This window comes from Tubulanus polymorphus, chromosome 11 (genome assembly GCF_964204645.1).
Source record: "Tubulanus polymorphus chromosome 11, tnTubPoly1.2, whole genome shotgun sequence".
In the NCBI taxonomy this organism is placed as follows: domain Eukaryota; kingdom Metazoa; phylum Nemertea; class Palaeonemertea; order Tubulaniformes; family Tubulanidae; genus Tubulanus; species Tubulanus polymorphus.
Genome location: NC_134035.1, coordinates 9,505,811 through 9,520,927, shown reverse-complemented (window position 1 = coordinate 9,520,927; position 15,117 = coordinate 9,505,811). Strand labels below are relative to the sequence as shown.

The 15,117-nt window shown below is 41.6% G+C and overlaps 1 protein-coding gene across 1 annotated transcript; it reads left to right on the top strand.

Annotated features, from left to right (window-relative positions):
• Window positions 1–206: 206 nt before the first annotated feature.
• Window positions 207–11,157, top strand: LOC141913040 (uncharacterized). Its single transcript, XM_074804479.1, has 12 exons — window positions 207–551; window positions 1,275–1,433; window positions 2,504–2,782; window positions 3,193–3,450; window positions 3,734–5,100; window positions 5,427–5,574; window positions 5,694–5,977; window positions 6,979–7,143; window positions 7,689–7,792; window positions 8,779–8,961; window positions 9,587–9,827; window positions 10,455–11,157. The coding sequence occupies exons 1-12, from the start codon at window positions 207–209 to the stop codon at window positions 10,684–10,686; spliced, it is 3,765 nt and encodes a 1,254-aa protein (XP_074660580.1). The 3' UTR covers window positions 10,687–11,157.
• Window positions 11,158–15,117: the final 3,960 nt, after the last annotated feature.

The window sequence follows — 15,117 nt, the reverse complement described above, 5'->3', positions numbered from 1 at the left end:
CTTTATTGAATAATTGGCGTAGTGCTTTTGGACCGCTTTGCTCCGGTATAGCGGACTTTCTATAATTTTTTCTATTTATTTATTGAACGCATCTGATGGCGCAATCCGGCGTTACATATCAACGATCTGAATAAAGTTTTCTTTGATATTGACCGTAAGACCCTGGCAAGCGAGGATGTCAGGCCAAGGTCGTATGGACTCTAAAAATGGCTGCCGCTGCGGAGCACCAGTTCAACGAAATCCAAAATCGGATCTTAGAACTGTTCTCGTCGGCGAATAACACACCGTGGGAGTTAAAAGACATCGTCAGACATGTAAAGTGCAATAAGAAAACAATAAATCAATCGCTTTATGAACTAAAACGACGAGATATTTGCCAGAAAATACAAGATACTCCTCCGATATGGTGTCTCACGAATCAGGGACAGCAACAACAACAATTTCGGCGTTGTGAAAGCGCTTCCCGTGACGCTACAGGTTTTCCTCCTTCTCAGAATAGTTCGATGCAGTACGCCAATCGAAATAATGGACCGAAATTTCACCAAAGCAAGGTATGAAAGCGTAGAAATGATGAAAGGGAAAGTGGAAATCATGAGTCAATTTGAAAACGAAAGTGAAAGTAAACTGTGCCTTAAAATTTGAAGCCAGTTAAAGTTGTTCGAAATTATTCAAAATATTGCTTTAATCGACATGGTGTGCTGAAGAAGGGGTTTTTTGCTTTTGATAGCGATAAACTGATCCGAAAATAGGTGTTCATGTCATAGGCCTATATGTTATATCTCGGGTAGGCCCTATATAAAAGTGAGCTCGAATCCGCACGTATTGCTCGATAGATGTGGAAGGTCGTGGCTTTGGTTACAGGAGTCTGTAAATGGAGTGCAACAGCCACAGTTACGGGAGTCTGGTTAGCGCATGCGCAATGCAGAAGTAGAATTCTGACTTGCCTTAGATTCGAAACCAAGGGAAAAATATCTGGTGTTATTCCTGTGCTTTTTTAACCACTGAGCCGCAGAGCATAGAACTGCAGGCTTGATGTAATTTAATTCATTTATAGCCCTACCTTACCTTAAAAAAACCCTATTCTTTCACACTAACGCGTACGTAGATATAGTATAGACTCCCGTAACTGTAGACAGTTTGTAAACTAAAACTAGGGCAATTCTTACAGCAGTTCTAAGTTCAATCGGGTTTTAATTTTCAATGATTTATCAGTGTGACGGTTTTTATTTTATTCGCGGTCAATGAGTGAGTGCTGATTTGTGATTATTTTCTAGGACAGAACCGGCGATTTGGGCGAAAAGATCTTGGTATTCCTCGGTAAAAGCAAAGGCCCTTATAAAACTCCTTATATAGCCTCGTCCCTCGGTCAAACGAACCATTCTTTGGTCAATCGAACTTTGAACCAATTGAAGCGACGACAACTCGTTATCCAAGTAAGTTCAAGTCATCTCCGGCATTTTCTATTTTTCTGTTCGGTTCTTTACTAATTTTCGTCGACGTCGCATAGTTGGGTCATTTCAAATATTCAAAGAATTGGGTCAGACATTCGTGGTTTCCTTTACAGATCAGGAAAAATCCAGGAATTCCTACCCTTTTCCTGAAAATCAGGGAAATGCAACAAATTTGGTTTCTTGTTTTCGCCGGTGTCGAGTGTGGCACAAGGAACTTCTTGAGAAAAAAAACAGAATCCCACCAAGGTTTCTAATCGGGGAATTTTTGATCGGGTCAGGGAAATATCAGGGTTTGATTTTGGATTCCCTGATCAGTAAGAACCCTGATCATTTCGAATACAAAAAGTAGTTAAATAGCGTATTGACATAGACCACCAGATGGCGTAACGGTCAGTTTTACGTCGGTTGTTAAAATCCTTTCATCAACTTTTAATTGAATTTTTATGCCCAGGAATCCAAACACACCGGTATATTATCATACATGCTACAACACCAGATAAGGCGGTATTTCAGTTAGGTGTTTGGAAGATTTTTCATTGATAATCAAACTGAAACTAACTGGAAAAGTTGAGTTGATTTCAACTGAATTGTCTAGAAGAAATTATTAACTAACGCATTAGTAAACCCATCCTCCCCGGCAGGGATTAGAACCTGATGGCACGGTACGAAACCTGCCACACTAGACCGAGTGCGCAGCTACACGCGCAGCTTAGATGATGTCATTATTAGCCAATCAGATATCCCATTTTATTTTAGCCCGGGATTTCCCATTTATAGTTCTTCCGTGAAATTTACCTCGGCGCTTATACAACGAGCAAGCTGATTGGTGCCGCAAGTTTTCGTGTGGCAAAGCTGCGCATACCTGCGCACCCGGTCTACTGTGGCAGGGGTTCATGCCGTGGCTGAGTTTAGCGATGCCATCAGGTTCGAATCCCTGCCGAGGGAGGATGTAGTAAACCTTGCTAAAGCCCACTATCACCACATTACGCGTCTGTTTGCCATGGTAGTGCGAAAAACTATTTTGTTTTCTTATTCGTTCGTCTCTTCGCCAGGCCTCAACGTTTCCCCCTTCGTGGAAAATCCATCCAAACGCCACTCCGGAAGCCATAGCCGCGCTACTAGAGGAAGAGGAAGCCGAGATTGAACAGGAGTCCCGCGTACAGGTGCCTCAACCAGCGCAGCCTCCTGCTACCGTTTCACCCGTAGAAACTAATCACAAATCGCCCTCGCATCCTCGGCAGAACGAAGGTGTAAGAGGAGGTCCTGATAGAGATACGAGTGGTCAGTTTTCGGGGAGCTTAGAATCTCCAAAAATCAGTCCGATTTTACAGGTATAGCAATACGAAAGGGTTTATAGTGAGTTAATTGATGAGTCGATGGAAAACATTGATTACAGATGATGTGAATAGAGTTGACACATACATGTCATGACAGAAACAAGTAACCTGTTAGTAAAACTTGAATTAATTCTGGTTGTTTTGTTTAAATCGTGATTGTTTCGTTGAATATGATGATCAATTGGATATTCAAGGATCAATTCAATAAGTGTTTACTTGGTTTACCTTGGAAAAGCGACTGTCTATAATCGAATTGATGAAAAACCCACGATTATGAAGAAAAACCACGAGGGTTGTGACATTTTGACTCAACTCGGCTCGCTTGATTTATCTTGATAAATGTGGGTTTTTCTTTAATGATAAATTTGTGCTTACAGTTGAAAATTTCTTCAATCTTTTTTCAGAATTCATTTCACAATCATCGCAGTTTTCCGAATTTGCCTCCAAGTAGCACGGAAGATTTCTCGGTAGCGCCCGTGTGTAACTTACCGCGAAAGTCGCTGGCTGATGAAAATCTTGCCGCCGACGTGCTGACACTATTGCGCGAGGCCGACGGCCGAACGGTGCGCACAATGACTATCGCGCAGGGTGTCGGGAAGAAATCCGAACGAGAAATAAATCCCATACTTTTCAAACTGAAGAAGCAAAAGTTGGTTATTCAGGTAAATTTTAGATCGGTTTTCAGACGAGGCTACGCAACGTCTCATCTCACAAAAAATGAAGGATTGAAAACATGGTGGTGCAGTTCAAGAAAATCAGGGAATTCCAGATTCATTTATCCTGCTGTAGGGAAAATCGGGGAATTCTCACTGAAAAGGGTCTGGTGAATTATCATGGATATAAGATCCGTAAGAACCTTGTGTAAAAATTTGCGATTCACAAAGGAATTTCCAATTGAGAAAATTCATCAGAAATGATGAATAAGAAAATTCTTTTGTATTTTAGTACTCGAAGCAGCCTCCTCTTTGGAAAATTGACCCGGATGCGGCGAAGATTCCACAAGAAGAAGAAGAACTGTCCGAACCGACGTCGAGCGTTGAAATTTCCGAATCTCGGCCGGAAACGACGAACGCGATTAGAGATGAGATGGAAGTTGAGCCGAATTCGGAGGAGGCCATGGACGAAGATGTTACGCAAGATAATGGGTCTTACGACGTGAAAGTCGAGCCGGAAAATTTGACTCATTCGCCGATTAGTCTTAGTTCCGTCGAAACGAATAGTAATTCTAGTGAGGAGAGTGCGGAAAGTTGCGCGATGGACACAACAGCGCAGAAGTCGAACGGAATGGTGATCAAAGTGCAGAAAGGCGGTATAATCGGTAACGCCGTGCTGATGGCGATGGAACAAAAAACGATTAAAGCGAAACCGCCGACGTTCGACATGCCCGACGAGCGCGACAACACCGGACGATATCTAACGAGAGATTCCGATCGTACGTCGACGATCGCCGATGACATCGTCCCGGAACCGCGTATGATCGCGCGACCGGGCCGCGGTCGCGGTATTATGAAATATGCGGCGGAAAACGAACGCGCTCCACCTGGTGGCCGGGGTGGCGCAAACGGGCCTCCGTTGCCGCCGCATATGCTGCTCGGACAGCGGCAGAAACTCAGTCACGGCCGCGGACGACGGTATAATAGTTACAAACGAAACGACGAACTCGATCCGCAGTACGACGCGTCGTTGATTCCGTTCAGTCGGACCGAACACAACGAACCGCATCGTCTGCCCGAGAACGAATCGTACGACATGATTCCCGACGCGAAGCCTCCGTCGGCGCGCGTCGTGCCGCTGTCGACCGGTTACTCGCGATTTCACGACGCCATCGGACAGACACCGAGCGCGTCGTCGAACAGGACGATTCCGCTGAGCCCTCTCGATTTGCTTCGAGGAAATTCGGTGTTTTCCGCCGAACGCGACGACGTGGAAACGCTCGAAGATCAAAATCGATTTCTAGCCGGTTTACAGCCGAAATCGAGAACATCGTCGGCAAGTTCGCGTCCATCATCGAGTACGGCGAATACGAGTAGTATGTTCGTGCTTCCTAGACAAACGGTTCCGACACCGAACCGACGAGTGTCGCCGCCTGTTAGCGACGACGGATCGTCTGCGGGAGGTTTCCGCGCGAGCACGGCGATGGGTTTGAATTCCGATAACATGGGCAGTTCGAACGCGTCGGCGATGTTGAATTCGAACACGTTCAATCTGATGAATAAGAGTCCGATTAGCGCTTTAACCGAATTCGCGCAATCGCGTCGACTGAAACTGGATATCAGCGTCATCGGTCATTCCGGTCCGTCGCATAACCCGAGGTTCGTACTTCGTGTTTCTTCAATTATTATTTATCATGACGGAACCGGTGATATTTAGGGAAAACCGGGGGTTTTTTTTACAGATTTTTTCAAAAACCTGTAAACTTGACCACGTGTTTCTTTATCAGTACGTTATTCAATGTAGAATGGATGAATTGTAACATTTCAAACCTATTAGAATTTCTTAAGTGAATTTTGTGTAATCTCATGGAAAAATCAGGGAAAACTCGGGGAATTTATAAATGGGCGGAAACTGGCCAGCCTGATTTATATTCATTCAAATCTGCAGTTAGAAGAGATTATTTATCAATTTTATCTCCAATTAGGTTCCAAATGCAGGTGACAATCGGCACTCGGCGGTTCGCTCCGTTGATCGCTAGTAATAAGAAAGATGGCCGACGTGAAGCGGCTGACGCGGCGTTGCGACAGTTGATGTCGGAAGGACAGTATAATACGCAATCAAAAGCCGCTCCTGTAAGCAAAAATATAACTTGATATTTTGTGAGATTCGTTATTAGATATTTGCGACGATTAGAGATGTCACTGATCGGCATTCTGTCTTAATAATGACTACATTTGAAATTTATGTTTAGGATGTACCGTCGTTACAAGCATTGGGCAAGTCCGAGACCCATTTCGATCGTATGGCCGCGCTCAGTCACCAGGCGATGAATATGCTAGCCGCGCGCGTCACCGAAAACCTGTCCGGACGAAAGGTGTTGGCGACGTTGATCATGAAACGCGACGCGAACGACGAAGGTTCGGTGATCTGTCTGGGCACCGGTAACCGATGTATAACCGGTCCGCAGATGAGTCTCGAAGGACACACGGTCAACGACTCGCACGCCGAGATCATCACTAGACGAGGCTTTCTAAGGTCGGAATATGAAATATTTAAACAAATGAACGAAACCCTCTGTTGACGAATTTTGACGATTTATTTTCTGACGGTTTCGAAGTTTTGACTAAAATTCATCATCGGAGAAACGAAAATGATGAAGTTCATTCAAATCTTCAAAACTGTGGGAATAAATTGTTGAATCATCAACTGCAGGTTTTGTAAAAAATACCCCTTTATGTATTAACAGCGCCGTTGAACATTGTTTCACAGTGGATAGGACGCTATATGAATTAAATCATTATTATTTAATGTAATTTATTTCATCATCAATTATGATTACAAATAAAATGTATAACAAATAAGTAGATTGATGATGAGGGACCTGAACAGAGCCTTAAAGGCTTTACAATCGCTAGGACGTTCAGGCCCCCTAGAGAAAAAAGAAGATTAATGGTAATGATAATAGTGATGCTAATAAAAATAATAATAATAATGATAATAGTGATGCTAATAAAAATAATAATAATAATAATAATAGTGATGCTAATAATAATAATAATTATTATTTATTATTATTATTGTTTGGTTTTGTTCATTAACTCTGAAACACTGAGATCAATATCAGTCTTGCAGTCGTCTCCAAACTATTCCCATTATAAGCCACAATTACGCAAGTGTCTTGTGACCCGCTGGGCCAACCATTCATACTAGAACCGGATTGGTTCGTGCCTGTTTGGCCGAAAACGTTGGACCAGACCCGTGTCTTATTTTAGCACAGGTCAAATTATAATTGCATGTGAATGCGGATTGGTTCTGGAAGTGACTCACATCACTTGCCACAGCATCTTTTTTAAAGCATTCTACAAATGAGTGAGGGATTTACGTGTGAATACGCTCTCTCTTATTAGTCACAGACCAAATTTGATTCGGGTCTGATCAGGAGGAGTTTCACGTGGACCAAATCATCTCCATGTGAACGCGGCTATTGTTCGCTTGTCCGTTGAAAATATCTTTACGATTACGGGTTATATTTTCAGATTTCTATATAAACAGTTGGAATCCTACAACACGCAATCGAAAGATGACGAATCTTGTATCATCGAACCGACGGGCGACGGCCGATTCAGAATCAAACCCGCAATTACTTTCCACCTGTATATATCTACAGCGCCGTGCGGAGATGGAGCGTTGTTTTCACCGAGGTAAACAAATCATATACTGTCATATTCACTGAAGTCGTTGTAGTTGGGACAATGATTATGTCGCGGGTCTTACAGTCTAGGGAAATAAAAGAATTACCGATGATTTTTCCCTCCCGGAAAAAATCAGGAAATTTTGACTTTTTTCTCGAAATTCTGGGATTAGTCTGTCAGGATGTTTCAATTTTTGGTGCCTTCTTGTCCTTGCTGGTGGTAAGTGGCGCAAGAACCCCTCTCGCGAAGGAAGGGCGCACTGATGAGTGCTTGGAGTTCAATCAGAATTTCTGGTCAAGGAAATATCAAAGCATTTTGGATGCCATGACCCGTAAAACTCCCAATATGTGGACGACTTATCCAAATGCCGACTTACACTAACAAAATGTATTTGAAATACAAATAGTGAAATACAGAAAGAGATGACTTAAGCAATACAATCACTTATCCGATGATGTCAAGATCGAATGTACTCATATCTCAGTGTTGCTTACCGGTATGTTATGAGATGCCTTTCTTCTGCTAATGGTTGTTGGTTTTGTTTTGTTGTATAGAGATGCAGCTGGATCAGTCGCCGGAACTGAGGACAATCGCAAGGACCATAACCCGACATTCCAAAATGCGGTACAAGGAGTGCTACGTACAAAGATCGAAGGAGGTAAATTTAGACCCAGTGCCGTAGTTCTCGTTTAAGTCTGTGGGATCTAGGTGATGGTTTGAGGATCAAGACCCCCATCTTCTCATCGAGGTTGCCTTTTTGTCATGTGAGAGATTAATATTAAAACCTATGAATCCTCTCAGATATTGTGTCTTTTTGGATGGATTTCCGCAAAAAATATCTCACAACACCGATTGTGGAATGCTGATAGTAGTAGCCTTCGGTGTGGCTGCTTTATGCGAGGAATGCGTCCCCATGACTCCTTGATTCCTTTAGAACTCCTTCATTTATGTAGAAATAGGCTATTAGAAATGTTTGTGTTTGTATGGATAAATTATGCCTAAATAGCTACAGTTGGCGCCAGGATTTTTCTTACCCAATTAGGTGGTTACTGAATTCGAAATCGAGCTTAGGTAGTGTACAGGATAAGACTTTGCTTACAAAACCATCGAATGACGGTCTGATTGAGGAGGAGTCTACTGTAATTACGATATGAAAGTGATACGGACGCTTCCTCGAAATTTGAAATTTTCACCTTTAAAACTCCTTGAAAACTTCTTGTATCCAGGAATCACCAGTTCAGAGGAGTCTACTGTAATTGCGATATGAAAGTGATACGGACGCTTCCTCGAAATTTGAAATTTTCACCTTTAAAAATCCTTAAAAACTTCTTGTATCCAGGAATCACCAGTTCGGAGGAGTCTACTGTAATTGCGATATGAAAGTGATACGGATGCTTCCTCGAAATTTGAAATTTTCACCTTTAAAACTCCTTGAAAACTTCTCGTATCCAGGAATCACCAGTCTGTAGGGACCCAGAATGCCCTTCCTTTTCATTTCTTATCCCGGCCTTCCAAATTTCCTAGATCCGCCACTGCAGCGACCGATGGCTTAAAAACCACTCGGTCACTGCACATTTATTGAACCGCTCTGTTCACCCGTTGTCATGTCCGCCCGGTTTGTGACTCATGTTGTTTATTTTGTAGGTGAAGGAACGATTCCGATCGAAGCCGATTCACCGCCTCAGACGTGGGACGGTATTCTACGCGGCGAACGATTACGAACGATGTCGTGCAGCGATAAACTCTGTCGCTGGAATACACTCGGCCTCCAGGGGGCGCTTCTCTCGCTATTCATAGAGCCAATATACCTGAGCTCACTTTCGTTAGGTAAAGAAAAATTTCCGAATTTGTACCGAAAATATCAGTCTACTCTTCCCTACTTGGTACATATCTCTTTATGTAGGTCAAAAGTGTCTTCAGTAGGCCCCGCTTAAGGCAGATCACTTTGGCCCAAAAGAACTAATTTTGGAAAAAATGCGAATTAAACATCGTATTTTAAGTACATCTACAGAGCTGCCAACTGTTCCTGATTTTCAGTATTTGTTACTCGTTCAATAGTGAGGAATATTGATTTGATTTGTTCGATGCATACAGAAATATGAAAGATCTTACTGAGGGTCGTACTGTTGATTACCGATTAATTTGAACATATCTTTCATATTTCGATGAAACGTTACTGAAAAAATTTCAATTTGTTACTGATAGTTCATTTCAGAGGTTGGCAGCCCTGCATCTATGTACGAGTTATCAAAATCTGGATTAAAATTATCTGAATCAAACGGGTCTACTGTACTAAGTTGTTGAGTATGCATTGGGTTGAGAATGCATTGGGTTGAGAACCTCTTCATTGTTTAGTATTTTGCCTATCTCTCTTCAATCAAGTAAAAGTCTAATGCTATTTCAATCGAATTCATCCCTCGATCTAAACGGTTTCCATTCTCTCTGTCGGCAGGTTATCTCTACGATCACGGACACTTGTCTCGAGCGATGTGCTGTCGACTGGCGTTGGGCGACCGTCCGCTTTCCGATGCGGTACCGGCGAAGTTTCGTTTGAATCATCCGCACCTCGGACGCGTGACGATATACGAACCTCAACGAGGCACCGAGAAAACGAATAGCATCAGTTTGAACTGGTGCGCCGGCGATAAACACGTAGAAGTGACTGACGGCACTATCGGACAGACTACCGACAAGTAAGTGCGATCAAATCGGGATCTTTTTGAGCACGTGAAAATTGTCAGAGTTGAGAGCAATATCTGATTGAGTGGTATTGTAGACGGTATCAGGACAATTGCCCCTTAGGACAATTGCCCCCCAAATTAAATCTTTTTAATCTCAAAGTAACGCAGATGTTTACTTCAAATGAATTAGACAAAGTGAACTAATTCTAGCTAATTACTCTTGGACTGATTTAAAGTTTTGATCTTCACACAACATCAGTAATTCTATATCTTATAAATCTATATTCAGTAATACACCAATGAATTTCTAAGTAAAGTATTTAGGGGGGGGGGCAATTGTCCTAGGATCATTTTAGACTCCTCCTTCAAGTGGTGTCTACTGTCCTTCATATTTACAGTCAGATAAGTGTACTCGTGTTCAGTAAAACTAGCGTCGTTCCTCATTGAACGCTATTTCGAGTCCCAAATTGTATTTTCAATGCAATTTACTAAGTGTAGGTTGTCATTTTGGTCATCAAACTTTTCAATCTATTTCTGCATCCCTTTGCAATCACGCTGACTAAAATATTCGCTGTGGCTCAAGTGAATTTCAGTGTTGTAACCTGTTATATCTGTATCTTTGTTTTCTTCGTATTTCAGGTCGTGTGACAGTCGCGTGTCGAGACTGGCGAAGATGAATTACTACGCGAGTTTCGAGCGCGTGTGTCGCAAGTTCAACCGTCCCGACCTGGTCGACGGACGCACGTACCACCAGGCGAAACAGCTCGCCGCCGACTTCCAGCGACTGAAAACGGACATGATCGCGCATTTCAAACGTAACAACCTCAGCGACTGGGTCCAGAAACCGGTCGAGGAAAAAATGTTCACGTAGGAGTTGAATACGTTCGCGTCGTATACGCGTAGACTATTCATAACATGAATTAATCGCGACCGGTGATTTGTGTTCAAGTTCGGCGATGGTTCCGAGATTTGCGTTCGAGGTTCAGAGATTATTCGACTTGAAAGCATTCAACGGGGGTGTAGCCAGTATGACGATGTAGCGCTGTAGGCTCCGGCCTATATACGTTTTTGGTAAATCTTTGGCAAAACTTGCTGGACGAGTTTAAGCGGGGTCTTAACAAGCAGAATGGCAATATGAACATGATGAATGCACACGACGTAGGCCTATAATAAGCCTTATGATATACAGTGGAACCATCGCTATAACGAACTCGGATACAACGATTCTATGGTAGTTGTCGAATAAACACTATAATCCGTGTGTACTGTAGATAAATGAAGAAATCCCACACTTCAAATTTAAAATTGTACGATCAAATTTATTATTATGAAACCACAACGTTTCGGCTGTTGACTAACAGCCATCATCAGGTGGAATGTCTACATTCCACCTGATGATGGCTGTTAATTCAACAGCCGAAACGTTGTGGTTTCATAATAATAAATTTGATCGTATAATTTTAAATTCGAAGTGTGGGATTTCTTCATTTAACGATTCTATGGCTATAACAAATATAGAATAAGAAAATTTCATTAGTTTCATACTGTTTTGAACTGTCGGTTAAAACGAAGGTATTTTCTGGTCATGTGAAGTTCGCTGTAACGAGGTTCCACTGTAGTGACAAACGTGTACAGTATTTCATTTTTTCGCGTCTACAAATGTTTCCTTCACCCCTGTTCGAGTCTACTGTATCTATTCGCGCGTTGAAATCAAAAAGAAAATTATTGAAGTCTTTGAATTTTTCCCTGAAATTTTTGCCAGTTTTTGTTCAGATCTATCGTAAAATAACGTATGCCCTTAGTCTTGGAGAATACCATCCCAAAATAATTGTCTGTTTGCTGTAGACACCGACTCAAGTTTTCAGGACGAGTCGGTAGGTAGGTAGAAATATTTTTTTGCAAAATTTTAGTGGCAAAAAAACTAATTTATTACCATTTTTATATGGAAACAATATCACAAAAATAGAATTTATTTCAATGAATCCCAAAAAAAAGTTTTCACTCGCTACCTTTGAAGTCGGGTTGGTCGGGTTACGGTTAACAGACCATTATTTTGGGATGGCCTAAGAATGGTTTTTCAAGGTGGTTATTCTTCGGTGGGGGCCCCGTTTCTAATCGAATTGTTATCGATACAGAGCTGCCGAATGCTCTTGATTTTTCCTATTTTATAATTTTGAGAATTGGATTTGATTTGTTTACTGTTTACCCAGTACGTATTGAGATGAAAGATAATCCTTAGTTTAGCGATTTTAAGTTCAACAAATTCTTTCAGGATATGTTTTTAGAAATAGGTTCAGTTTGTTACTGATAACGATTTTCCAATATGGCTGCCTGCAATGTTATAAGTTGGCAATTTCTTATTGCATTTGATTTTACTTGATCAGGGTCCCTACGACGCCTTGGTTTCTTAAAAACCCCTTCGAAACGGAAAATGCTTTTAAAGCTGCTTGAAAGTCCTTTGATATGAACAAAATACCTGAGACTCCTTTAACACTCCTTCAATTTTGAGAAATGCAATTAAAAATGTTTGTAGTTGTACAGTAGACTACCCCTAAATCGATACAGTTGGGATTTGTTTTACCCAATCATGTTGTTACTGAATTAGAAACCAAGTTTTGATAGTCTTAAGTCCGATTTAGGAGTCTACAGTAATATGGATATGAAAGTATTGCAGACACTTTCTTGAAATATGAAATTTTCTCCTTCAAAACTCCTTATATCCAGGAATGACTGATCTGTAGGGACCCTGTTAAAACGACAACGAGTAAAGTACGCTTGACTTCACTCAAGTCGGATCTTCTGGGACCATAAAAATGTGTCCCGATTTGAGCGATATACAACTTGGATGTCGCGGCATTTCATATAGTGTTACAAAAAATATTTCAAAATATCTGAGTTGAACGGATCTGACTGGGGCGGAGTCGACTGTACTATTTTAGGGTATGGTTTTATATGTAAATACATTATGTGTATATCCTTGTTTCTGTTTCGTTTTACAAACAGCTTATCTAATAAATATAGACGCTACTATGTTAGGCCAAAAAAAATTGATACCTTGTTTCTCCGCTCTGCTGAGCTTAAATGTTGACCCGGCCGGCCGCCTATCTACCCTATACATTACTATTTTTAAAATCGTGATCAATTTCACCATAACAGACCCGGCCGCTATAGAAATGAACTGTTTATAAATTTTATCATATTTTACAAAAATGACCCGGCCGCTGCGGAGAAACAAGGTATCATTTTTGTTTAGCCTTATTAATTGTATCTAGTCTCAATAAAAAATAATGGGTTTATTTTCACGGTTCAGGTGATATATTATTCTCATTCTACTACAGGTTTATCAGGAGAACATTTTCTTAAAAGTTAAGAGTGTATAGTAGACATAGTTACGATTAACTTACAGTTCGTCGTACATGTGTGTTTGAAAATAAACTTATTTTCGCACCCGTCAGTTAATAACTCTCTGACTTGCGTCCCTGCGGGCTTGGTACGTTTAAGTGAAACCTCTACAACAATTTTCTAAACTGAAATAAAACGGGGGGAAGATTATGTTCCGTAGGTTTGTTTGAAACAATTATTCAATATGTCTCTGTCAAACAATAAAATTATTTCTTAGGAAAAAGAAATAAATTCGCGTTTGCTTAAGTTGATTTGTGCGGATCAGACCTTCGGAATTTGATATATGGTATTCGCAACAGAAAACAATACATGTATGAGTACATTTATAGGTCGTCACATTACTGAAGTCACCACTATTATCGAGTCCCTGTGAATTTCTAATTCAATTTACATGTACATGTATTAAGGTTGTGGTCGACGTAACGATCATCCCAGCTTTGATGACTTGGCGAGTTCGACTGTAACTGGAGTTTGGACCCTGCCTGCCTTCCTTCCCACTATAACTAAGGTTGCCCTTTTCGTCAAGACAGAAATAGTTGAAACCGGCAAATTGACGCTCATCGTATCGGAATATGCATCCTTCAGGACCTATTTATAAGAAACATGTTAAAATCGAGGATGGCATCCCCTGTTAGTGGCCTTCGACATTGTTGCTTTATCCTCAACCGGCAGGGATTCGAACCCGATGGCATCGAGATTGCCGTGGCTGAGTGTAGCGATTCCATCAGGTTCGAATCCCTAGATCACGAGGATGCTTTATCCGAGAAAAACCTTCGATTTTCTTCTGGATCCCCTTCCCCAGCCTTCCGATTTCCCTACATCTGCCCCTGACTGTATATGTATATTTTAGATAATTATATAGATCTTTATCATAATTTCAATCTTAGCTAATGTGAATATGGAACGATACATGCGTATTTTCTATTCTATAATGAACAGATTCTTGTGCATCTCAAAACCGGCTGTAAAATACCAGCGCGCGCGCGCGGCACATCAAACGGTTGACTGATGTCGAGAGAGAGAGAAGAGAAAATTGTTTGAAATGTCGATTCTGTAAAATTGAAACAGGCCTCGTTAGTGGGAATAAGGCGAGCAAATTAGGTTAGTCGTGGGGCATAAGGATTCACTGTTATCTAATAATCACCCGTATCGCTAGATTGCTGTCGCAGTAAAGCGTGGTGTCAACCTACGTAACTATACTATAGTTCTTGTCTCGTAAAATGCAGTCGCTCAAGTCGGATCTTTTGGGACCGTGAAAATGTGTCCGACTTGAAGCGATATCCGAGTTGGCGATTATGTATTTCAGGAACAGTGTCACAAAAAGATTTTCAAAAAACGTTCGAGTTGATCGGATCCGACTTGGGCGGAGTCTACCGTTCTTCCAACGCATCGAGTATTTTTCTCTGCCCATTGAGTCCAACGCCGAGAAACGCGGAAAACAGGAGTCAGAAACATGTTTCCGAGCGTTTCCTTGTGTCGCGTGCGTTTACGAGAAACGAGAAACACGTGAGAAACACATTATGTGTTTTCGTGTTTCCTCGTGTTTCGGATGAAACTCCAGGGGCCGAAATACCCGATTCCTTTTCGGATCCAACTCCAGGGTCGAACTACACCCACAGAACTAACGACGACACCAGACGTATAATAATTCAACGTATTCAGTACGATTATTAAATCACTGTGGCTGGGGACTGATTGTGGTAACAGGGTAAATTAATAGCGGTTAATCAAGTATAATACTGGATAGATTGAAGTCAGTATACCCTGCAGGGAGGTACCCACCTCCTTGGTATACAATATACACTATACTATATCTGGGTAGCGTACCGTGGGTAGCACAACGCTTTAGGCTTTGAATAAGTCATTAGTCTCGCAAAAGGAATGGTATTTTGCTTAAGAA